The sequence below is a fragment of the Hirundo rustica genome, chromosome 26, assembly GCF_015227805.2.
Source record: "Hirundo rustica isolate bHirRus1 chromosome 26, bHirRus1.pri.v3, whole genome shotgun sequence".
NCBI classification, from domain to species: Eukaryota; Metazoa; Chordata; class Aves; order Passeriformes; family Hirundinidae; genus Hirundo; species Hirundo rustica.
The window spans coordinates 1,184,970-1,207,809 of NC_053475.1; the positions used below are offsets into that span (position 1 = coordinate 1,184,970).

Sequence of the window (22,840 nt, forward strand, 5' to 3'; positions counted from 1 at the left end):
CCTCTGCCCAGCGCTGCAGGGACAGGCTGGCCCAGCCCTGGCACTGCCCAACGCCGGGCTGGACAAAGCTTGGAGCAACCTGGGGTAGTGGAAGGTGCCCTGCCCACGGCAGGGGGTGGAACTGAGTGGGCTTTGAGGTGCTCCCAGCCCAAACCAGTCTGGGATTCCGTGACAGCACCTGCCCCAAGCGAGGAGACGCTGCCTCACCTGCAGCAGGCAGCCAGCTCCTCTCTCCCTGCATGGCCCATGGGCAGGCCTGGCTCCCAGCACGAGTGGTTTGGCACCAGAAAGCACTGGTTCCACGGGTGGCTGGGTGCTGGGCAGCCTGCCACGCTCCGTGTCCCCACCCAGGAGCTCCCAGCACCGGTGCCCCGGCGTGTCTGGCACGGCCACGGCGCTCGCACTCAGCCCAGAACGCACCAATTTCTCTGGAAAATCAGGAAATCCCTTCTTCTGCCTTGCCAGCACTGGGCACAGCCTGTGCAAGGTCCTTGAGGATCCCAGCAAGGGCTTCTTTCAGCATTCCCACTTAGCACAGACGAGGCTGGGGCTCCTGGGCTGTGCCCAAGGCTCTGCAGGCAGTGCCTCGGCAGCTCCAGGCAGGCAGCAAGGGCTCAGGGAAGGGCCAGGTGCTCCACTCCTGCCTCCCCAGCGGGAGAGCCCGGTCAGCAGCCGTTACCTGGAGTCTGGAAGTTGATTCTCCTCATTTCCACGGGGTCCTTGGGGTGGTGGGGGGCGATCTCGGCATTGTTCAGGAGGCACTTGGTCCGTGGCTCTGAATCTTTCCGTTTGCTTCGCAACAAACCCCGACAAGAAACAAAAGAGACCAGAAAGGAAAAGCAGCTTAGCTTCTGGGCCTCGTGGTCTCAGCTACCCCATAGCTACTCAAAGCTCCCACTGAAAATCAAAGGTGCAGCCAAGGGTTTAAGCACATAAAACACATCAGAAAAGGGACAAGGTCTGAAAGGCTTTGCCAGTGCTATGTTTTAGGGGTTGACAATGGCCTGGGAGCCCCTCAGCAGCTTTCAGGTAAATCTGGAAGCTCCCCCCTTCTCCAGCAGCAGCACAGACTGGCAGCCAGAGCAGCTGAGGTGCTGTGAACTCATACCTCACCCTCCCTGCTCAGAGCAGCCTCCACTGAACTCTGCAGAGCAAAAATGTTCCAACTCTGGCCAAGCCATTCCCAGCCTGAGAGAACCAGAGCCAGCAGAATCATTTGGAAAAGTACAGAATCTCCTGGCTGTGACCTTGGATGTCAGGCTCTGATATTGCTGTTGGCTTGCTCAGGAGCTCTCAGAGCTGCCCTGCTGCAGACAGAGAAGCCAGAGCAGCGGTTTTCAATCTTTTTTGAACTGCAGAACCCTAAAAATCTGGGTTCAACGAACAGTGTAGACACATCCTCTCCCAGCACAGCTGTGCCTGCTGAGATCCACCTCTCCTTGCCAGGAGCCAGAGCCCGCTCCAACCCGCCAGCTGAGCTGCACATGGAAGTGCTTCCTAATATATTTTCCTCCAAATGGGTTAGGTTAGCTTAGGCAGTTGCAAAAGTCTTTGCTGACCTGGCTCATTCTCCTTGAAGAGAATTTAGAAGCGAAGCCCTGTGCTGACCCAAAGATGTGATAACTTCTGGCAAAGGAACAACGATGAGCTGCTGAGAGCGGAGAGAACATGCCTCCCACCCCGAGGCTCAGAAAAGTGGTCCCAGCCCTAAATCTAAGTTTTTAGCGTTCCAACATCAGCCCTTCCAGCGAGGGGCTGTGGAGCTCCTCACCTCTCGTGCTTAGGCTGCACAGAAACCTCCAATAATTTGCCTGCAGCAGCAATGGCAATTACTTAGGCAGAGAGGAGGTTATTCAGGACATTTTTAGCCGTCTCTTGATGTCATTAATAGCCAGAAGAAGCGGTCTGAGCCCTGCCAGCACTGCACGGGGCAGCAGTTTGGAATGACACCGCTTTGCAGTCTGGGGGAGGTTTATTTCTGCCGCAGTTCTGAAACTGCTGTTAGCAGTTCATGGGCTGAACCCGTCAGTTACATCCAGTGAAAGCTCTTCCAGTCTCGGAAATGGCTGGGAAAAAGTCTCATTTCTGCAGTCATAAACGCTCTGGCTGAGGGGGCAAGAGCAGCTTCTGCCACGGGACAAGGAGAGCTCAGCTGCTGAGAATCCTGCTTGCAGCGTGCCAGGGACAGCCCGTGTGGAGCCAGCCACTCTCACCTCTGACTGCCACACAAATGAGAGCTTCTCTGCTCCATTAACCCAGCACTTTGTGAGCCATTTACTGCCACTGCTGCCCAGCCTGAGAAAGGGCCTTTTATTGTAGGAATGGACAAACAGGAGAAAATTGGGCTTGCTTTGCTTTTCCTGCCCCAATTCAAACACAGTCTGACGTGGGGTTTCTCTGAGGACAGATCCAGAGGTGGGAACTGCACCAACAAAGCCCCCAACACCACACAGCAAACGCTGCTTAACACACAGCAGCAAAGAACCTGAATAAATGGCAAATCTGGTGCTCTTACCTGTCTGGTTTGCTGTCCAGGAAAGCAGCAAGTGGAGAGAAGACAAGACAAATGTTCACGTTAGAAAGGACTGGTAGAGGGAAGGGTTTGCTCAGCTCTAACCCTGGCAGCGGAGGTGGGACCAGCAAAGATCCCCCAGCCAGAGAAACACCAACCAGGAGCCCTGAGCCCTGCCCAGAGCAGCCTCACATGCTGGCACACAGAGGCCACACTGCTGTGCAGAAGGGAGCACACCTGTGCAGGTCAAAGCTGGAGCAGGGCTAGGAGAGCCCTCCCCACCCTGGGAATGAGCTGTCCCAGCTAAGGTGGCCACTGCAACCTTTATTTACTTTGCTCAGCCCCTGCTTCCCCTCCCATGCCCTTCCCTTGCCCTGTGTGTGCTCAGGGGACCCCCAGTTCTCATCCACGCCCCACGAGCTGCTCAGAAAGCCAAAGGAAAAGGGAGACACCTCCAGGGGTTTTCCCTTCTTCCTCCTGAAGGCTCACACCCTGCTCCTGTCCCCCAGCTCCAGCAGAAAAGCAGCCAGAGAGCAGAGGAGGTCTCTGCTGTGCCACAGCTCAGAGGTGCCCTCCCTGTGTGCCCCTCACTGCCCAGGGGAGAATGGAAAGGGGGCCTGGGGCTGAGAGCAGCAATGCTGGAGTCCTGACACACTCACTGCACACAGGGAACATGGAAAGGGGGCCTGGGGCTGGGAGCAGCAATTCTGGAGTCCTGACACACACACACAGGGCCCAAGGGAGTGTCTGTGGGACCAGCACAGCTTTCCTGGGAGTGCCCTGGGGCAGAACCTGCAGCAGAAATCCCTGCAGCTCATCCCCCCCAGTACTGGGCAGACTCTCCCATTCCAGCATTTGTGCCTCAGGGCTCCTCTCTCCAGGGCCCATGGAAGCACTTCCCCTCAGCTGACCAGGACAGAAACTCCCCTTAGGGAACCCTGGGGACACTCAGAACCATCTCAGGTGTGCGCAGTGAGCAGCTCTTACTTTTTGTAGAGCAGGATGGCGATGACGATGCAGATGATGAAGACCACGGCCAGCACGGGCCCGATGACCCAGATGAGCCCCTCCTCACCATCGATGATGGGCTGGGGGTCGGGGTTGTCCAGCTGGATGGGGTCAGAGAAGGGACTGGCAGCATAGGTCTGGAAGACAGGGAACAGATGGAACACAGCTCAGAGATGGGATGGAGGCTGCAGAGTGGGCAAGCACAGGATATTCCACAGGAGGAACTGCTGGAGAGGATGTGAGCTCTGTGCAGCACAACCCAAATGATGACAGGGAAAAAGCTCTCTTCAGCCTGGAGAGAATGCCCTGTTCTTCTCCTCCTCAGCCTAGAGAAAATGCCCTGTTCTCTTCAGCTTAGAGAAAATGCCCTGTTATCCTCCTCAGCCTTGAGAAAATTCCCTGTCCTTCTCCTCTTCAGCCTAGAGAGAATGCCCTGCTCCTCATCACCCTGAGGGGTATCTTCCACTTCCAGCGCTCCAGAGAGACAGAGCACGGAGAGATCACACTCACGGGAAGCTGCAGCCTGCCCCGTGCCTGTGGCTCACCCCTTCTCATGGCTAGGAAGGTGTTTTTAGAGATCCAGCTGCTTCTGTTCCAGCACAGCCCTGAGCCCTCACCGCTGCCACAAACACACAAGCACTTTCCCCGAGCTCTCATGTCACCATCTGGATTTTGACAGTCAGATGGGATTACAGAGCAAGAGGTAAGGGATTAAAACAAGAATTAACGCTTGGTCTGGTGACTGAAAAAAACCCAACCCTGGCAAATAAATATAAAGTAGTAAAACACTGCATTTGTCCTCTGCTGCCTCTGCACTGAGCCGAGTTCTTGAGGAGGATCCAACCCTTCAGAGTCCTGACTGAGGATGAATTCCCATCCTACACAGGAACTCCAGAAACTGAAGAGCACAGAGAGCTGCCATGGCCTGGTTTGGGAGAGCAGCCAGGGACAGGACAAGAGCAGGAGCTCCGGGTCCTTGTACTTCATCAGCTCAGGAATGCTGCTCTCCACTCAGGAGCTGCTCTGGATCCAGGCCGCTGTGAGTGTCTGCAGCACCTTGTTCTAAAGCAGAAATTACCTCAAGCTGCAGTAATCCGATTGAGAAACCCATTCAGGAGCGTGTCAGCCTAATCCTTTAATATCAAATACACAACTAAATATTTATTGGGGGGAAAAAACCTCTGAAAACCCTTAATTTCCAATAGCTCCCTGCTACAATTCCATAGGGGGATTTAAAAACAACAAAGTATTACACTGTTTTCCATTGTGTGCGAGGGAGGAGGCAGGTAAATATTAAAATAGTTGTTTCCATAAGTACAGCCCCAGTGAAAACAGCAGAGATGCTGAATTGGTAGAGAGAACTTGTAGTTTTCCATAAAAAAAATGCTTCCCTCTGTGCTTGGAGAGGAACTCAGCAATGCCCAGAGTGTGACATGCTCTTGGAGCAGGATGTCTGGGGTCACTGCTCTGAGGAGTTAAAAAACAGCCTTTAAATGAAATTATTGCTCAACAAGGGGGTTGACCCAGGGCTCTCTGAACTCTTGTGCACTCCTGAGGGGACAGCTCAGTGTTCCTCCCCATCCTGGACTCCAGTCTGGAGCCACGAGCGCACAAGTTCTGTCCACAAAGACTGGGACAAGCACAGCTGCTCGGATGAGATAACTGCAGGCACAGGCACAAGCAGCTCATCAAGCACAAGAGCCACATCCAGAAGCTCCACAGCTGGACAGAAAAACCCCTCGAGGATGCCAGGAGGGCAGCAGGGCTGTGGCAGGGATGGGAGAGGGCCGGGGGAAGCGGGCAGCACTTACAGCCTCGGGTTCCTGCAGCACGGCCAGGATGAAGAGCACGTATCTCTGGCCCGGCTCCAGGGCTCTGTTCTCGAAGTTGTCGTAGTGTTTCATGTCCCCCAGGATGAAGTGGGAGGGCAGGGAGCGGAAGCGGGCAGCGATGTAGGGCCGGGGGAAGTCCAGCTGCCGGGAATGCCGCAGGCTCCGGCGCCGCAGCCTGGCGATGTCCTGCACCAGCTGCAGCAAGCAGAGGAACACCCTGAGAGCCTGGAAAGGAGCAGCAAGGAAAGCCAAACCAGCCCTCCCAGCCTGGCTGCTCCTTGGCTGCCCTGAATCAGGAGCACAGGGACCCCAAATCCCCCTCCCAGCCCTCGGGTCACCATCCCATTCCAGCCGTTCTCTCCCCCAAAGCTGAGCCCGGTTTCACGCACACTCACCTCCTCCAGGTCCATCTCCTCAGGGCTGCCCAGGGGGTTGAGGAACTGTCCTCCCCGGGACTTCCTCAGAGGCACCACCACAATGTAGAAAGCTCTAAGTGTTGGGGATGATAAGAGGAACAGAAGGAATCAGCCACGGAAGAAGGGAGTGCACACACAGGTGAGTTCGCCCAAACTGCCCCACTGGCTCAAGCCCCTTATTTTTCATTCAGCGCAGTTGCTGTTCCTGGAGGGAGCTGGATTCAGTGGCAGCTCCACATCTCCCCGTGTATTCCCTTCACACTTCTTTGGCTTTCCCTCTTAGCTATGGAAGTGCCTCCAAAAGGCAACAGTCAGGAAGGCTGGAAATGCAGGGATCACCCTCCTGGTACTGCCCCTGTGGGTCTGTGGTGGCCTCCAGCCATCAGGGCTGACCCCCAAAACGTGAACTGAGCACCCCAACCCTTCAGTTAAACAGGGACCTACTGGACAGGCACAGAGCTCTTCACATCGGGGAGAATCACCACCACGTTGCCATCAGCATCGGGCTTGTGGGTCACCTCTGGCTTCTTGGACAACATGTCAGCAGCAGTCCAGGCCGCGACGTTCTGCTGCAGCCCCCCCATGCTGTTGCCTTGGTTCATCAGCACGAAGTTGTAGAAGGTGCGGGGCCTCAGGTGGGTGATGAGTTTCTTGGTGGTTCGTCCGTCCACGTCGACGTGCAGCCCGTTGTACTGGATCTGTGGGAGGGCAGGAGTTGTTCCCTCAGCAGGGCTGGTCCTGCTCCAGCTCCTTCCTCCCCATCCCTTCGGTTTGCAGGGAGCGCCCAGCCCCGCAGAGCTGGGGCAGACACGGGGAAAAACCTCCTGCACTCCACTTGCCTTGTATGGGGTAGGAGAGTTGTAATTCTCAGGGAACTCCCAGCTCAGGAGGACAGATGTCTTTGTCACCATCTTCACCTTGAAGTTTTTGGGTAAAACTGCAGAGAAAAAAGTGAGGAGGAAGGGGAGAAAGGAGAAGAAAAGGCAGCAGAGGGAAGGAAGAGCAGGAAAGAGAAGGAAGAGAATGTCAAGTGCTGGAAGAGGGCCCTGCCAGGCTGGGTCCGGCTGCGGCGGCAGGAACGGAAGGGATCGCTCCCTCCTCCACTGTGCTCGAGTTTTGCCAAGGTCCATCTGCTCCCTGTCCCCGTGCCTAACCCCAGGCGGCTTTGCCCCCACACTCTGGGCCTGGGTGGCTGCTGCAGGAACGAGGTGCTGCCTGGCTGAGCATGCTCAGGTGAGGAAAAAAAAAACCCATCCCAGGTCACGGCTTGAGGGTTCGGTTTTTTTTTGGTTTTTTTTTTTTTTTTTTTTTTTAAATTTTTGTTCTTTTCTTTTGGCTGTTTGCAAAAGCTGAAGAAAACACTCTTCCCACCTGTACAGCGACTGGCCCCCCCCTTCGGGTGCCAGGGACAGAAGGTGTCCGGACTTAACTTAGAAGAAAGCGGTAAAAGGGACTTACCTGGCACAAGGCAGAGAGGAGCGGAGGGACTGAGTGTGACACCAGAGTGCTTTGCATTTACTCACGAGCCCGGCTGAGCCTGGCCTGACCTCTCCAGCTCTCTTGCCTCCCGGCACCAGCCCCGGACACAAGGGGAGAGAGGGAGGAGAAACCGGTAAGTCCTACCTTGGTCCAGCTGGAACGTCCGATACTGGACGGTCGGGCTGTAGGGCCCGGGGCCTTTACTGGTGTGAGCACGGATTTTAACATCATAGGCGGTGTTGGGTTTGAGGCCGTTGAGGGTGTACGAGTTCTCTGGGGAGGGGGGCAGCTCTTTTTCCAGCAGGTTCCCGGGAGAACCGGCTTCCCGGTAGGCCACGGTGTATTTGACGATGGCCCCGTTGCGCTCGGCCAGCACGGGGGGCAGCCAGCCGAACTGCACCGACGCCGACGTGACATTGCTCGCCTCGAGGATCTGGGGGTAACCCTTGGGGATGTCTTCGGGGGTGGTGAGTTCCTGCACCGCTTCCTCCCCAAAGCCAGCCCGGCTCTTCACGGCCAGCTTGAACACGTACGTGGCGCCCTTGTGGATGCTGGGGGCCACGTACTTATCCTCCAGCGCCGAGAATTCCAAGGTGGCCAGAGGGTCGACGTCCTTGCGGCCGAACTGGAGCCGGTAGCCCAACACCTGGCCCTCCGCGCCCAGCGGGGGCTCCCACTTCACCAGGAGAGTGTTCTCCTCTGTCTGGTGCACAGACAGGATGGGCTTTCCTGGGACTAAGAGAAAAGAGACACCTTCAGCCAAAGGCTGGGGCAGGGGAGAGGAGCTGCAGGGATTTCTGAGCTGCAGCAATGGGTTCCTCAAGTCTGCAGCAATGTTCCAGCTCGGCTGCACGTAACCCAAACTGCTGCCAGCAGTTCAAGTGGATGGGCCCTAAACAGTTTGGGAAATGAGGAGCACTGCCAGCATGTCAGGTGTGAGGTGCTGACACACTCCCAAATTTATTTTCTTCCCTTTGTTCAGGATGGAAAGGTGTGCACAGCTCCTCCCCCACCCCTGGACCACTCACCCTCCCACTGCTGGGAAGAACAGACTCAGGAGCCCTGACTCCCAGCCTCCTGCCCAATCGCTTCCCAGGGCAGGGAGAAACAATCCTGGAGTCCCCAAAGTCCCAGCCTCCCTCCCTCTCTCCATTACACAGCCCAGCTGATGCAGAAAGAGACTGGAACAGATTGGCCCAGGCTGGGAAGTCCAGAGCAGCTGAGGGTGAAGCAATGAAGGATGGAAGGAAGTCTGGGCAGCCCCAGGTCTGAGCAGCAGGCACGGGGCCAGCTCCCACGGCTGGCAGGCAGCTCATCGCCCACTTGGGTACAGAAGGAAGCACAGGCAGAGGAACCAGAGCCCAAACTGTGCGAGGCAGAGGGCAGGAGAGCTGCTGCTCGCTCTGTGCTGCTCCTCTCCTCTGCAGGAAGGGAGCTCACGGTGCTGGTGCATTCAGTGAGCTCCCCCACATTCGGGGGTTCTGGGGAGCTCAGCAGTGCCATGTCTCTGCCTAATGAGCCCTGGCACTGCCTGACTGCTAGGCAAGCCCACAGCCACAGTTAAATGACACGTGCAGGCCCAGAGACTGCCGGAGCCAGAGAAAGCAGAGCATTAATTCCAGCAGCTCACGCGTCATTGACACTCAGCTCCACTATTAGAGATCTAATTTCCTTCTCTCCACCTTGGTATTTCTCCTGGTTGGACAGGAGGAGAGAAAATGGAGTTGGGAGAGATCCCAGCTCACTCCCACAGCACGAGCCTGACCAAGGGGTGAGGGCTGGAGTGTGGCTGAGGGAGCTCGGCAGGATCTGCAGGGCCAGGGATCCTGAAAGGGTCACACTGGGGAATCTCTGCCTGCTGCCTCCTCTGACACCTCAGTGGGGATGAGAGGCTGTCTCTGAAACAAATGCGGTACTCCCTCCAAAATGCCAAAGAACAGCAGGGACGGTGCTGGGAGAGCCAGCCTTCTCCCTTGGGAATGCCTAAGGAACACATTAAAGAGAAAAAGAGTGCCATTACCTTTATGTTTTGGTTTTTATCACAAATGTTACTGTAATCAGCTGAGCTTGAAAGTATTACATCTGCACAACAAATATTGTTTGGAATAAAGGTGAGAAGAAAAGTGCAGAGAGGGGAAAGTGTTTTATTTTGTAATTGGTTTGGACAGCAAAGGAGAAAATTAGATGTATTACTGTATTTAAATTCAGCCCCCAGCCCTGAATGATAAAGAAAGAAATCTCTCCTCTCAGAAGGGTGTATTGACTCAACATTGCAAAGAAGGTAAGAATGTTACAGAGCCATTTGAAAGAGGTTTTTTTTAAAATAGCTATTTCAAGTCGGGGGAAATTGAGTTTTGGGTAATAGCTGCTGTGCTGGAGAAAACATCCCTCTGTGACTGATCACCTGCACGGCAAATCCTAACGGGAAGAGATGAGGGAGGGTGACAAGGGAGAGTGACAAGGCAGCCAGGCAGAGAGAAGGGCTCCAGGAGAGGAAAACAGAAGGGTGGAGAGCCTTGGGAAGAGGGAAAGCAGAGAAGCAGGGAGTCAGTGAGGAGAAACACGGGCAGAACCGGAGGGGAAGGAGAAGAGGGTGAGGGAAGGAAAAGGCTTTGGCTGGTTTGTGCAGGCAGAGCCCATGCCTCAGAAATGGGAGGCAGGAAAGGTCAATAGTGTCAGAGCTTCTCCTTCCACCAGCCCTGAACACAGGGGATGCACATCCAGAAGAGAGGAGTGGGCAGGACAAGCAGCACTGCCTGCCTCTGCTCTGCAGGTCTTTGCAAGTCCCCACCCTGACAGCAGATTCTCCTGTCCCCAGTGCACCCGCCTGGGGTCAGAGCAGGAAGAGTCACTTTCCTTCTGCTACACTGGAATTTACAGCCCAAGAGATTACAAGTGACAAATTCATCCTCTGTTGCGTTTCTGGGTGTGCCTGGGCTTTCTGAAGCACTGGACAGAAAATGGTGACGCTTGGTGAGCGTTGCATGTGAGGAATGAAGGGGTTTCTGCCTTACTCAATCTAATTTTGCCTTTGGGGCAGCCTGGCTCTTGCTGCAAGTCTGTCCTTCAAGAAGGAAGCAAAATGAAAGAGGTGAGTCTGGAGAAGCTCCTTGGCTTCAGGAAGGGGGTGAATCCCACAGGCTGAGGAAAAGGCTCTCACCTGCACCCTTGGTAGTGACCACTTTGGGTTTGCTGCGAGCACCATCTCCCTTCATGGTGTAGGCGGCCACGGTGATGGAATAGGCAGTCTCCGGCTGGAGCCCAGCAATGATCATTTCCTGTTTGCCACATGCCAAAGAGAAATCGAGTCAATATTCAGGCCCACACCCAAGAGCAGCTCTCTCTCCCCCTTGCAGGAGCCTCAGCCCTTTTCCAGCATGCAGGAACACGGAATCCAAGAGCACGAGACACTCTGGGGCTTCTGTGGGAAGTGGCAGAGGGGGAGAGCCCCGTTCCCCTGGCGAGGCACCCCCAGCTCTGCAAACACAGCCCGGCTCTGCAGCGCCCTGTGCAAGGCATCCTCCTCCAGATCTGCCTCTCCCACATCCCCTGTCTTCACACAAACCACTTCAGCATCCAAATGCTGTCGCTCCCTTCAAAGCTTTCCCCTCCACTGTACGGCCTCAGAGGTTTCAGGGAGATTACATTTTTTTTTTTTCACCATTACCCCTCTCTTCTCTCCTCAGAGATATTTTTAATGCCTTCATAACATTAAAGGCATTGCTCGAACGCAAAGTGCAAGACGACACATTCCGCTCACGCTAAAGCTCCCTGCTAAATCCCACCCCCTCCTTCCCCGTCCTCTATCAGCCTCCCCACACCTGGCTCCCAGGAGCTTTTGTTGGAACACTGGCCTCAAGAACAGCCCTTCCCCAGGAGGGATCCAGCCTTTCAAAGGGCTGTGTTGCAAAAGGAACACCCGTGCTAAATCAAACGGGATGACAGCACATGCAGCAGGGTTTTCCCCAAGGCCCCACAAAGGAGGGAGATGGGAATGTTGTGCATGTTTTATGGCTTTCCCCTCTCCTCACCCCTTTGTGCTTTCAATATTAAGTCTCAGGGCGGCACTTGGGAGGAATTTGTTTAGTCCTGAAAATAATATTTCCCCGATGGTGAGATGGGAGTGGAGCAGCAGAACTTTGGGATTTCGATCAGTGACTTTGGAGGCCGTCAGCTGCTGGGACAGGTCTGGCTTCTGAAGTCAAGAAACCCATTCTGCTCTCACACCTGCCACTGAGTTTTATTAAGATTTTAGGCAAGGGCCTTTGCCTCCCACGAGACTCATTCTCCATCCCTCAAAGGGAGGCCCCTCGCTTGAGCAGGGCTCTTGGCAGTCCCCAGGAGACACAAACACAAGCGGTTTAGTCGTGTGTTGTCTTAGGACCCCGACATTCCGAGGAGAAAATGCTTTCTCCTACTGCTTGGTAGCTGTAGGATTTTGGAAAACATTTATCATTTCAGCAGAAACAGCAAATGCCAAACACCAAGCTGATTTTAAGGCACTTCAAAGGTAAAAGCACCAATAATGATTGAGTGCTTTGCATCGATGAGTTTCTAAGAATCTTGGCCCTTTGAGGGCACAAAGCATTTGCTCAGGCCGTGATAGCTCAGGACTCATGGATTCTGTATTCCCAATGCTCCCCAGGATACCTTTTCCAGACACACAGGTGCTGCAGAGCAGCCCACCTGAGCTCCTGGTCTGGTGGAAGGTGTCCCTGTCCCAGGCTGGGAGTGGAACAAGGTGGCCTTTAAGGTCCCTTCCAATCCAAACTATTTTAGGATCCTCATCTGTTCAAAGCAGTCCCAAATTCAATATTCCATCTGCTTCCCCACGGAGGAGCAGCAGACCCATCCTTCCTTCAGAACCAAAGGGAAAACCCTGTGGGATTGCTGCGTGCTGACGAACGACACGATCACAGAGGGTCACAGAGCGGTGACAGGGAGGGGACAGTGCATGGGAACACCAAAAACAGGCTCTAAAAAAGGCACACAGGCACTGCAAAAAAAAAAAAAAAAAAGAAAAGGAAAATATCACACCACAACAGGAAATGGGAGAAGGGAAGAGGCAGAACCAGCATGGGAGGATTTTTATGTTTTTACTTACGTATTCAGCAGTGTCATCTGTTTCCCACTGGGCAGAGAACAAGAGAGGTTTGGCACATGAGAATACAAGAGGGGAAAGAAGGGAAAGACAGAGACACAGCATGAGGAAGGAGTCCCTGAGCAAGCAGCCACACAAGGTCAGAAGTTACCAGGCAAGCATGAGGGAAGAAGTAGAGTGGGAGAAATTAGTAGATTCCACTTGGCCTGAATTAAAAGACTTCCCAGACACGGCGAGGGTGGAGGGTTGGACATTTTTCTCAGCGCTGCGACAGCAGCTCGCACTCTTCCACAACAACATTGTCTGGGAGCACGAAGGAACCGCAGAGAGGCACCCACACCTCGCCACAAGGGCCCCGCGGACCTTCTGCAGAGTGACACCACCCGGGACCCCTCCCAACCCCCGCGGGGGCTCGGCCAGGTGAGGCCTTACCTGGGCGTCGGCCAGCATGATGTCCTTGATGTGGGGCAGCCCCCTGGCCTCGCCGTTCTCCATGCGCACGTAGTGCACCTGGTAGCCGCGGATCTGGCCGTGCTGGCGGCTCTGCACCGGCGAGCGCCAGAACACCTGGATGGCCGTCGAGTTCAGCACCTCCACCTCCACCTTCCTGGGCGGAGCGCTGGGCACTGCGGGCACCAAAGGGGCTCCCGTCACTCGGGGGGGCTCCGGTTGGAGCCCGGCCCTGCCCCTCGGCGACGCGCACGCGCTGATGTGAGCCCCGGGAGCTGGGGGGGACCCGAGCACCCGACACCTCGCTGCCTGCCAGAGACACGGGGTGGAGTTCTGTGGGACCTGGCGCGCGCGGCCCGGAGACAGCGGCGGGAGCAGGCCCAGCCCATCATCCAGCCGGCCTCCCACAGGCTGCTCCGTGCCCGCTTTGCTCGGATGGAAGGAACTGTTACAGCTCCAGATCTCGTTCCGAGGGCAAAGCTGATTTCCAGCGGGCCAGAAAAGCTCTGGTTCTGCCTGTGGGAGGTCAGCGTGGAGAGGACCAGGAGAGGGTTTGTCCTTGAGTTCCCTCACTCACGGCTACAGCCGCTGTGGAATCTCGGGACAGAAAACAAGAGGTGTCTTGGATGGAATTTGGGCTGAATCTTTGGAACTACTACTACTAGTACTACTAATCATACAGGGCGTGACAGCTTCATCCACCAGGAAATCACATTTTCTGAGCAGGGTACTCTATGTCACATTCGGATGTGGGCAGAGGCTCAGGGAAACAGGACCAACACTGGGGACAAACCTGTCGCTTTTTAAAAAAAATTCTTTTTATTTGGAATAGATGAAGAACACCTAAAAAATTTGGGGTTTCCATATGTTATTTACTTGACCTGTGTTATTTGAGGTCCAACCCTCACAGTGAGGGTGCTCTTCTCCCTTCATGCACACATTCATACTCTTCCTGGTTTTATTTTACTGTAGAAATACCAGGAAAATTCAAATCTTTGAGCAGGGCCAGGGAACTGTCGTCACTCAAGATTTTGAAACTTTAACAGATTCCTCCTTTCTACAACTGACAAAAACTCTGGCTTAAGGAGGAGCCAGTAACAAGCAGTGTAGTAACAAGGAATGTGTGGGAAGAACTCTTTAATATTTTAAAACACGTGCTCTCAGGCACAGGGTGGGATTCTTGGGGCTGTCCCATGCAGGACCAAGACCTGAACTTGGCTGATCCTTGTGGGTCCCTTCCAGCTCAGGAAATACAGGGATTCCAGGAAACTAAGTTCTGGCAGCAAAGGCTTCCTCAGAGCAAAGGTTTAGGTGCCTGGGCTGCTCCTGGCTCAGTGAGAGCATCTTTTCAGGAGGAGCGGTGCAGTCAAGACTCAGAGATACTAAGAAAGGTACCACAAATCCAGGAAATGCTCTAAAGCAGGGCAGCAGAACCCCAGAGACCCCAGAGCTCAGAGCGCTCAGCCAGGGCCGACGGCACAGAGCATCCCCCGGCAGCTCCAGCCCGGCACCACTCGAGAGAGCCACGGGGAAAAGCCTGGCTGTGATTCTCCCTCCCAGCACAGGAACCACCCCTCCAGGGCCAGCAAAACCCCGCGGAGAACCCGGAGCAGCTCACTCACCATCCTCATCCGTGCGGACCACGACCGGCGAGCTCTCCGGGCCCGGCCCCACCTCCGTGTGAGCCACCACGGTGACGCGGTACTCGGTCCACTTCTCCAGGGACTCCAGCAGGATCTGACTGGTGGTTGGGGGGATATCATTCACCTCCTTTAGCTCCGTGTCCTCCGAGTCCAGCGCTCGATAGTGGACGCTGTAGCCGGCCAGGACGCCGTTCTGGCTCTCGGCCGGAGGCGGCCGCCAACTTACCAGAATGGCGGTGGAGCGGGTGCTGACACATTTTACATCTTGAGGGGGGGCAGACGGTTCTACGAGGGGGGGAAAATTCAGGAGCGGGAGAGGGAAAGAAGGGAGAAGGGGGAAAGGGGGTTGGGGGAGGGGGGAAAAAAAAAACAAACAAACAAAAGATGGGAAAGGTAAAAGAAAAAAAAAAAAGGAAAATGGTAACGAAAAAATCTAAAATAAAACGTACGAAAGTTTGGTTTAGGAAGATAAAATTAAAAGAGGAGAGAGCGCTTTTTTTGTTGTTGTTGTTGTCGTTGTCTTTTTTTTTTTTTTTTTTTTCCGAAATGAGGAGGGTTGTTTTTTTTTTAAAAAAAAAATAAATAAAAAAAGCCAACAGAAATTAAATGGGGCATCAAAACTGAAATGGTGTAAAGCAAAGGACTAAACCAGCAAGCGGGCCAGCCAAGAGGGGTCCTGCTGCTTCCACTAAGCTGGCACCAGCTAAGCACCCAGCTGCACCCTATAAAAGCCCTTTCCTTTGGCTCCTGTTTTACAGCAGCCTGGCACATCCTGCTCTGGCTGGGAAGGCACTTCTTTCCAACCTCAGTCTCTGAGATCTTGAATTTCTTTGAAGGGCTCTGTGAAAATTAAGTAAGAAAAGCAAATCTTTTGCCAGGAGGCTTAAATTTAAGAGTCTGTACCTCCAGATGGAAGCGATTAGCTGTCCCCAGACTGGAGGAGGCCAAATCCCACAGTGGGAATGCCCAGGACACTGCCAAGCAGTGGTGTTTAAAGAGGAGGGTTTCGAGAAAACGCTTGCAGAAGGAGGGAGGCGGTGGGTTTGGTGAGGTATTCGGGTATCCGGAGGATTTCCCAAAGCAGCAGCAGGTCTAATTCCCACTGCACTCTCTGCCTGAGCTACACCAGGGTGCTCCTGAAGGTCCCAGGAGAAAACCTTGGGAACTGTGGCCCTACCCAGGCACCTTCTCAGGGTGGCAGCAGACGCTTGTCCAAGGGTGACCAGGAGGTGGGGAAGGTGGAACCCACAGCTCCCCCTTAAAGCTCCTCTCCTTGATGCCCTGCTCTGGGCAGGGAGAGCTTCCACCATCCAGGGAGCTCCTCCCTGGCCCTGAACACTGCCAGGGACTAGATCACACTTCTGCCAGTCACTAATGACAACTGATCGGCCCAGGGAAGCAGAGTGTGACACATTTCAAGGCAAATCGATAAATCCAAGATCACCCAGCTGCAATAAAGAGCTTTTAGCTCTCTGCAGAAAGGGCAAGAAACTGGGCTGAACTCACACGCCCTCCCAAGCATCAGCTGCGCTGCTTCCCATTCCTCTGATGCTTTTTAATCAACAAAAAGCTCTTTTAGCGAGGAACGATTGTTTTCAAGCCTCCTCCTCCCATCCTTGAGTCAAACTCAGATGTTTAGGCCCAGTTTGCCTTGAGGACTCTGCTAAATCCAGTCACACTTAGCCCAGCTGGCACTGGAGCGAGAGCCACACACTTTCCAGGAGCCTCCAGGAGACAGAGGGAAATGGCTTTTCAAAAAAGGCAGAGCTAATCCTTCCACTGCTGTCTGAGCACCCTGCCCAGTAGGACATTTTGGGTGTTTTCCTTCTGCTTTCATGCACTATTGCTATCTTTAGCCTGGCAGAATGACCCCCTTCTCCCCAGCACTCCCAGTGAGGAGGCTGACAAGCCCTGGCCATGGCTGGCCACGCAAAACAACACAGAGGATGTCAAATGAACCAAACCAAAAAGAGCAAACTGGAAAATAAAACATAAATCAAGCCGGTAATTTGAAACAAACGAACAAAACGAACACCAGAAAGGAAATCATAATAATAAAATAATACTCATATAAAAAGTGACTCCTTCCAGAACATTCCCAGTCTGTTTACCTACCTTCCACGCTTCAACTGCTAACTTATAAGACTTTCTTACAGAAGAACGAGAGGAACTGAGCTACGAGGCCAGACCATGCTCCTGGTGGGTTTCTGCACATGACTGGCTTTTAAAAAGCCACTCTGCTCATGATGAGTCCCCCCGAGCCCTCCCCCACCAGCAGAACCCCAGCTATTGCAGAAATGGCAATTTTGGACCCCAATCCGTTCTCTTTTGCTAAACTGTCAGAACGAAGAGCAGGACAGCACATTCCCAGTGACAGATCTCCTTCCCTCTGGCTCTCTCCATCTGCAGTGATTGCTGCAGCACCTCTCCAGGACAGAGGTGCCCTGCTCATCCCGTGTCCCAGCACCTCAGGGATGGTTTCAAGGCGTGGAGGGACAGACTCAGCCCTCTCCCATCGCTGCCATGGCGCTGTTCCCTTCTTTTTTTCGGTCCTCATCAGAGGCTGAGCGTGTTAAAATCCACCTTTCCGGCTTAGCTCCAGCCAAAGCCACCACAGCTGAGAAACCCACTGCAGAGAGGGTCTGACCTGACCTACCCTTCATCCTGCACCTCATTCTGAAAGCCCCCGGAAGCAGAGCTCAGCTGCAGCTGGCACTGGGGTCACTGTCTGCGCTGCCACGCTCGCTCACTCACCCTCTACGCTCCAGCACAGGGACCTACTGAGAGGCCCTGGGGTGAGGCCTCCTTTTGGGATGGTTTTGCACTTTCTCTGCTCCAAAAGGCGGGGTGAGGGGTGGGTGATGGGGGGAGGAGGCCCAGGTCCTGCCCGGCCCCCTCCCCGTCACCCCTGGACTGCAGCAGCGGAGGAGAACAGCCAGGGGTGCTGGCTGGCCACGCTGGACACGCCTCTGGGAGCTCATGGCAATGTTTCCTTCACAATCCAGCCCAACCTGTGTGACCCTGGGCACGCTGGGGACAGCGCCAGGAGCCGGGGCAGGAGCCCGGTGCCACCGACCCCACGGGGCTGCGAGCTCAGCTCGGCAGCCGGCCCTTCCCCGGGCAGAGGGGTGGGCACAGGCAGGAGCCCCCGGCCAGGAGAGCTTTGCCTGGGCCTGCTGGCTGCTTCCAGCAGCGTTTTGGGATCCCCTCCCCACCCTCCCAGAGCTCCAGGACATCCGGGAGCGTCTGCAGAGCCACGAGCGGCGAGGCTGCAGCCACAGGGTGGACTGTATTTGTGAATCTGCTTGAGACCAGCCAGTACTCACCTGAGCTGCACCTTTTACATGCTTTAAAGTTGACTGTCCAAGCCACAAGAATGACCCTTACTGACCTTGCACAAGATCATGTTTTTTAACCCTTTAGGTACCACAGACTTTGGGGGCGTTTCATTCACTTCGTGTACTGTGAGGAGGGGGACAGGAGGGAGAGCGGAGCTACGTGGGGGGAAATCCTTTCTTGGGCAGGAACAGGGGGTGAGAAAGCCCCTCTGTTCCTCCACACCTGCACGTGCAGCCTCACAGCACCCACCCTGCCACCCCTGCCTGCTGACCACGCTCTGCCCTCTGGAGTGGGAGAGTTGCCAGGGAGCCTGGGAAGGTCGTGGTTAACCAGAAAGGGCAAATCAGCTTCTCCCAGCCACGGGGAGTCTGTCAGGTTTTTGTTGTTTTTTTTTTTTAACAAGCTATGTCTCTGGTACTTGAAGAGTTAAAACCCAGCCACTTCAAGAAGAAAAAGATACTTTACCTTTAGTTTAATGGATTTTACTTTGGTTATGATGCTCAGGAGGAGCCACCCCTGGCAGGGAGGTGCAGGGAGGGGCTGCCACATGCGGGTGGGTGCTGGGAGGGGACAGCAGGAGCCGAGGGAGCAGCAGGGTGGGGAGAGGCTTTGTCATTCCAGAGACAAGATGCCATCGTGGTGTGACATCGCCCAGCCAGGGACAGGGGCAGCAGGGAGCTGGTTCATCGGGTGCAGGGCATGCAGGCAGGCAAGCAGAGAGCAGAAGAGAGAAGAAAGAAGAGGCATGGAGCAGGCCAAGGAGGAGCTGAACGGAAAAGGAGCTGAGGAGGGAAGACACAAAAGCCTGTCCCGAGCCAGAAGGTCTGTGAGCCGCAGGATGTCACCCGGACCAGGGAGAATTGACTCGTTCCTCCAACAGCCAGCCAGGAAAAAATGTTTTCACCGTGTTACAGGACACTGACAGCTCCCAGCTGATGTTCTTAAGAGCATTAAATTAATGAGACTCTCCCTATGAAAGCTGAGCTACAGAGAGAGAAACCCGTCCGTGTTCTGGGCAGATGCCAAGTTAGAAAAAGCCCCAAAGCCTTCCCTTTTCCCAGATCCCCTTTTCCTCACCCTTAAGGGACAAATTTTCACTGAGCCCTACTGCCACCAGCTCCCACACCCCTCTTCCAGCTTGTTTTAGTGAACCAGAGAGCACAAATCCCAGACCCTCCTTGCCTCCCATCCCCACAGGTCTCAAGGAGAGAAACCCCTTGGCAAACAGAAGCAGAGTGTAAGTTTAACACTTATTTTTCAGGTCCTTTCAGTTCATTTCCCCCACCCCACAGAGATGCTCCCTCTGAGAGTACCACACTGGGATCAGAACCAGCAGCAGAGTCAGGAAAGGATTTTCCTATGAAACATAGAGAGAGTATGGAAAGAAAAGAAGGAAAAAAGGGGGAAAACATTTGAAGGAAAGAGAAACCAAAAAATCTTTGAATGGAGTGGAGGCCCGAGAAAGCCCCAGTAAGGAATTCTGTCTGTGCAGAAACAGACTCCCCTTTCTTCCCACTCCTCAGGGGACAGAAAGAGAAGGGGACAGGGAAAGGGAGAGACAGCAGGATGTGACAATTAAAAAGCCCAGCGGAGAGCCTGCTGCTCCCCCTTGTTAGAGACTCTGAGGGATGGGAGCAGGGCTGTCCCTCCTCACACTGGTGACCAGAGCCACTTCTGAGTTAGTTCTGCTCCCGGCTACTCCAAACTGCAGCGGAGTGATTTAGTAGAGATGAGAGGAGACAGAAAACACAAAGAACAGCTGCCACAGCCACTCATGCAGTGAAAAAACACCTCATTTAAAAGCAAAGATCTGTGAAAAGCCCAGGTTGAAATATTGCCATCCAGGGTTATTGTCCCCAGGGCAACAGCGAAGGGAGACAATCCATTAAACTAAAACCAGCACGTTTTGGTTGCAGACACTCCATCCTGGTATCATCAATATCTCCCTCCCAGCCTCCACAGGGCTCCTCTCTCCCGCTCTGCTGGAGCCCGAACGGGACCATTCCCGAGCTCCAGGCCTTCCTCCCCTTGGCTGTGGAGCTGCTCACGGAAAAGAGCGCGGGGACTGCATCCCCAAAGGCTGGGGAAGGTTGGGCCTGTCAACAATCACCCTCCCTCCTGCTCTCCCTCCCGCTTCCCTGCCGTGTCCCCGCTCCACTGCTTGTGCCCCTTCCTGCCAGCTGCCGGGCTGTGGCTGCCACCCCTGAGCATGCTCAGCACACGGCCAGCGTGGCCACCAGCGTGGCCACCAGCGAGCCCTCACGGCTCCCAGACCGAGGGGATGGTGCTCCCCGGCCCCCCCCCAAAGCCCAGCTCAGCTCCTGGCTCACACCTCAGCTGCCTGCACCGGGGAAGGGAGAGGAGAGCAGGTCCCAAAGGTGTCCCCCCTCCTCCCCGGAGTGGAACGCCAACCCCCCCCGGCTCCATACCCCCGTGCCCACCATCTCTGGCTCCCTGACTGGTCCCTCAGAGAAGGGTGGGAAAGGAGAGACACCTACTAGACTGCAAGGTGCGCTCTCGGACCTCCGGGGTGAAGGCCCCCAGCCCCAGGGCCGAGCGGGCGGCCAGCCGGAAGACATACTCAGTGTTGGGCTTCAGGCCTTCCACCGTGAACGAGGTCGTGGGCTCGAAGTTCTTCAGCACCTGGCGTGGGCGAGGGGGGAAGGAAAGGATAAACCCAAACAAGAGGCAGCAGAGGTGAGGCCTGCCCGGAGACACCCGCCCTGCTCCCCTGCTCCGACAGCGCAGGGCACGGCGGGGCCGGGGAGCTCCTCAGCCCCAACCCTGCTCCACCTGGGGCTCACCTCCTTGCTGTGGTCTCCTTCCTTGTAGAGGAGCTCGTACTTCACTATGATCTCCTGCCGTGGGGGGCTCCACGACAGCACGATGCTGGTCTCGGTCTTGGCTTCTGCTCGGAAGTTCATCGGCTGCCCGGGAACTGGCACGGAGAGGGAGCCAAGGGGGCAGAGCAGGCAAGGTGAGAAACAGGAGAGACCACATTAACTTGGCTAATTAGGAGGATCTTGCCCTGTTTTCTTCAAAGCCTGTGTGGGAAGAGCACGTCAGCAGCAAAATGCCACACTGCAGCGTGGGCAGGTCCTGCCTCTAAAGCTGTGGAGTTACATCCCACTGCAGGACTCCAGCGTGTCCAGAGCTGCTGGGGATGGAAGAATCCCGGTGGATCGTATGCCTCCTTCTCAGCAGTGCAGAATACAACCCTTCCCATCAACCCCAGTATTAGAAGATTCTGGAAGTAGGAAGCCCATGAAGGGCCCATTGAGAACACAGGGCGTCCTCCCATACCCCATGCCAAAAATGTCCTGGGTGACAGCCCATAAAAAAACCCCTCGTGTTTGCAGCTCAACACATAAGGCTCATTGCCCACTCATCTCTGACAAAGCAGTTCCTGGGTACTTTAGGGGAGAGTTAAAGTGTCACCACTGCCCGGGCACTTTTACATCTGTTAAGGACATTTAGAATCATGGAAAAGTTCAGGTTGGAAGAGACCATAAAGCTCATCCAGTTCCTGGAACACCTTCCACTGTCCCAGACTGCTCCAAGCCCTGTCCAGCCTGGCCTTGGTCACTTCCAGGGATCCAGAGGCAGCCACAGCCGCTCTGGACACCCTGTGCCAGGGCCTGCCCACCCTCCGAGGAAATAACTCCTTCCCAACATCGCATCTAAACCTCCGGGTCTAACCAGCAAGCTCTCGCTCTCACAGCCCAGCTCAGCGACACGGGCGCTCACCTCCTTGCTGCGTCTTAACCTGGATGGGGTCGGACAGGGGCCCGTCCCCCACGGAGGTGAAGGCCAGCACTCTCACGGTGTAGGTCTCGTCCTCCAGGAGGCTGCCCACGGTGGTCAGCAGGCTGTCGTCCACGTTGTGCTTCTGCCAGTTGTTGACGGGCTGGTCGGGCTCCATGGTGTAATAGACCCGGTACCCTCGGATCTGCCCGTTGGGCTCCACCGGTTCCTCCCACTGGATGATCATGGTGGTGCTGCTCAGCATCCGGCCCTGCACGTTGCGGGGGGGCGCTGGCCGGAGCTTGCTCCCCGGTGCGGGTCACCACCGACTCGCTGGGAGGCCCCTGCCCGATGCTGTTGACTGCGGAGACCCAGATCTCGTACTCGGAGTTGGGGCTGAGCCCCCCGATGCTGTAGCGCGTGGTGGTGATGTCCTCCTTGATCTGGTAGGGTCCGTCCTGGCTCTTAGATTTGTACTCAATGACATAGTAGGACACGGGGTCTGGGTTTCCAGAGTCCCAGGTGATGGTGATACTCGTTGCTGTTGTCTCTGTCACCACCGGCGTCCCAGGAGCCTTGGGAAGTGCTGAGAAGCAGGAAGAAGAGGCATTTAAAAAAACCCACAGATGCTGAAATGGTGCCTAATTGGTCTGGTTAAGGCTGCAGGAGCTGGAGGCACAGCACCAATCCCGGCAGCTCAGGAAAAGTGCTGCTGGAATACGATGAACCTAGTTATCCGCTCTATTATCCTCCTTAAACTGCTCCATCAAAGGCAAAGTGTTCAGCTAAACATCTGGAATCATTAGCACAGGCTTCAGCTGCACATCCGCCGGCTCCCGGGGCAGGGAGGGAGAGCAGCTCCTTCCCAGCACGTGCTCACATCTCCCTGAGCCTGCACAGGCAAGGAATGGCACGGGGCGGGCTCTGCTCTCCAGAACAAATCCCCTGGAACGCTGCGGGGGCTTCCCCTCAAGCCACAAAGCCGTGTTAATCCCCATCTCCCCTCTCCCTCAGCCAGGGAGCCCCCGGGAGCCTGCTGGGGACTGCACGCTGCTCAACGCTTCAGCTGCACCTGGTACGTGTTCTAACCTCACCCGCTCTAAGCTCTGTGTGCTGTCCTTGCTGCACACTTTAGACCCTTTTCAACCTTCCTGTTCAACCTCTTCTTCTCATGGAATCCCAGGATGGTTTGGGTTGGAAGGGGCCTTAAAGCCCATCCAGTGCCACCCATGCCATGGGCAGGGACACCTTCCAGTGGCCCAGGTGGCTCCAAGCCCCAGTGTCCAACCTGGCCTCAAAGCCAGACTTATCTAGAC

The 22,840-nt window shown here is 55.2% G+C and overlaps 1 protein-coding gene across 1 annotated transcript in view; it reads right to left on the reverse strand.

Moving 5' to 3' along the window:
• Positions 1-22,840, reverse strand: part of PTPRS (protein tyrosine phosphatase receptor type S) — a 148,147-nt gene that overhangs the window by 19,864 nt on the left and 105,443 nt on the right. Inside the window, 16 exon segments of the mRNA XM_058423591.1 lie at positions 680-792; positions 2,516-2,527; positions 3,500-3,657; positions 5,332-5,547; positions 5,748-5,841; positions 6,213-6,466; positions 6,608-6,705; positions 7,392-7,982; positions 10,408-10,525; positions 12,352-12,378; positions 12,781-12,974; positions 14,421-14,726; positions 20,279-20,423; positions 20,585-20,718; positions 21,528-21,810; positions 21,812-22,110. Coding sequence (XP_058279574.1) covers positions 680-792; positions 2,516-2,527; positions 3,500-3,657; positions 5,332-5,547; positions 5,748-5,841; positions 6,213-6,466; positions 6,608-6,705; positions 7,392-7,982; positions 10,408-10,525; positions 12,352-12,378; positions 12,781-12,974; positions 14,421-14,726; positions 20,279-20,423; positions 20,585-20,718; positions 21,528-21,810; positions 21,812-22,110 — 3,042 coding nt within the window.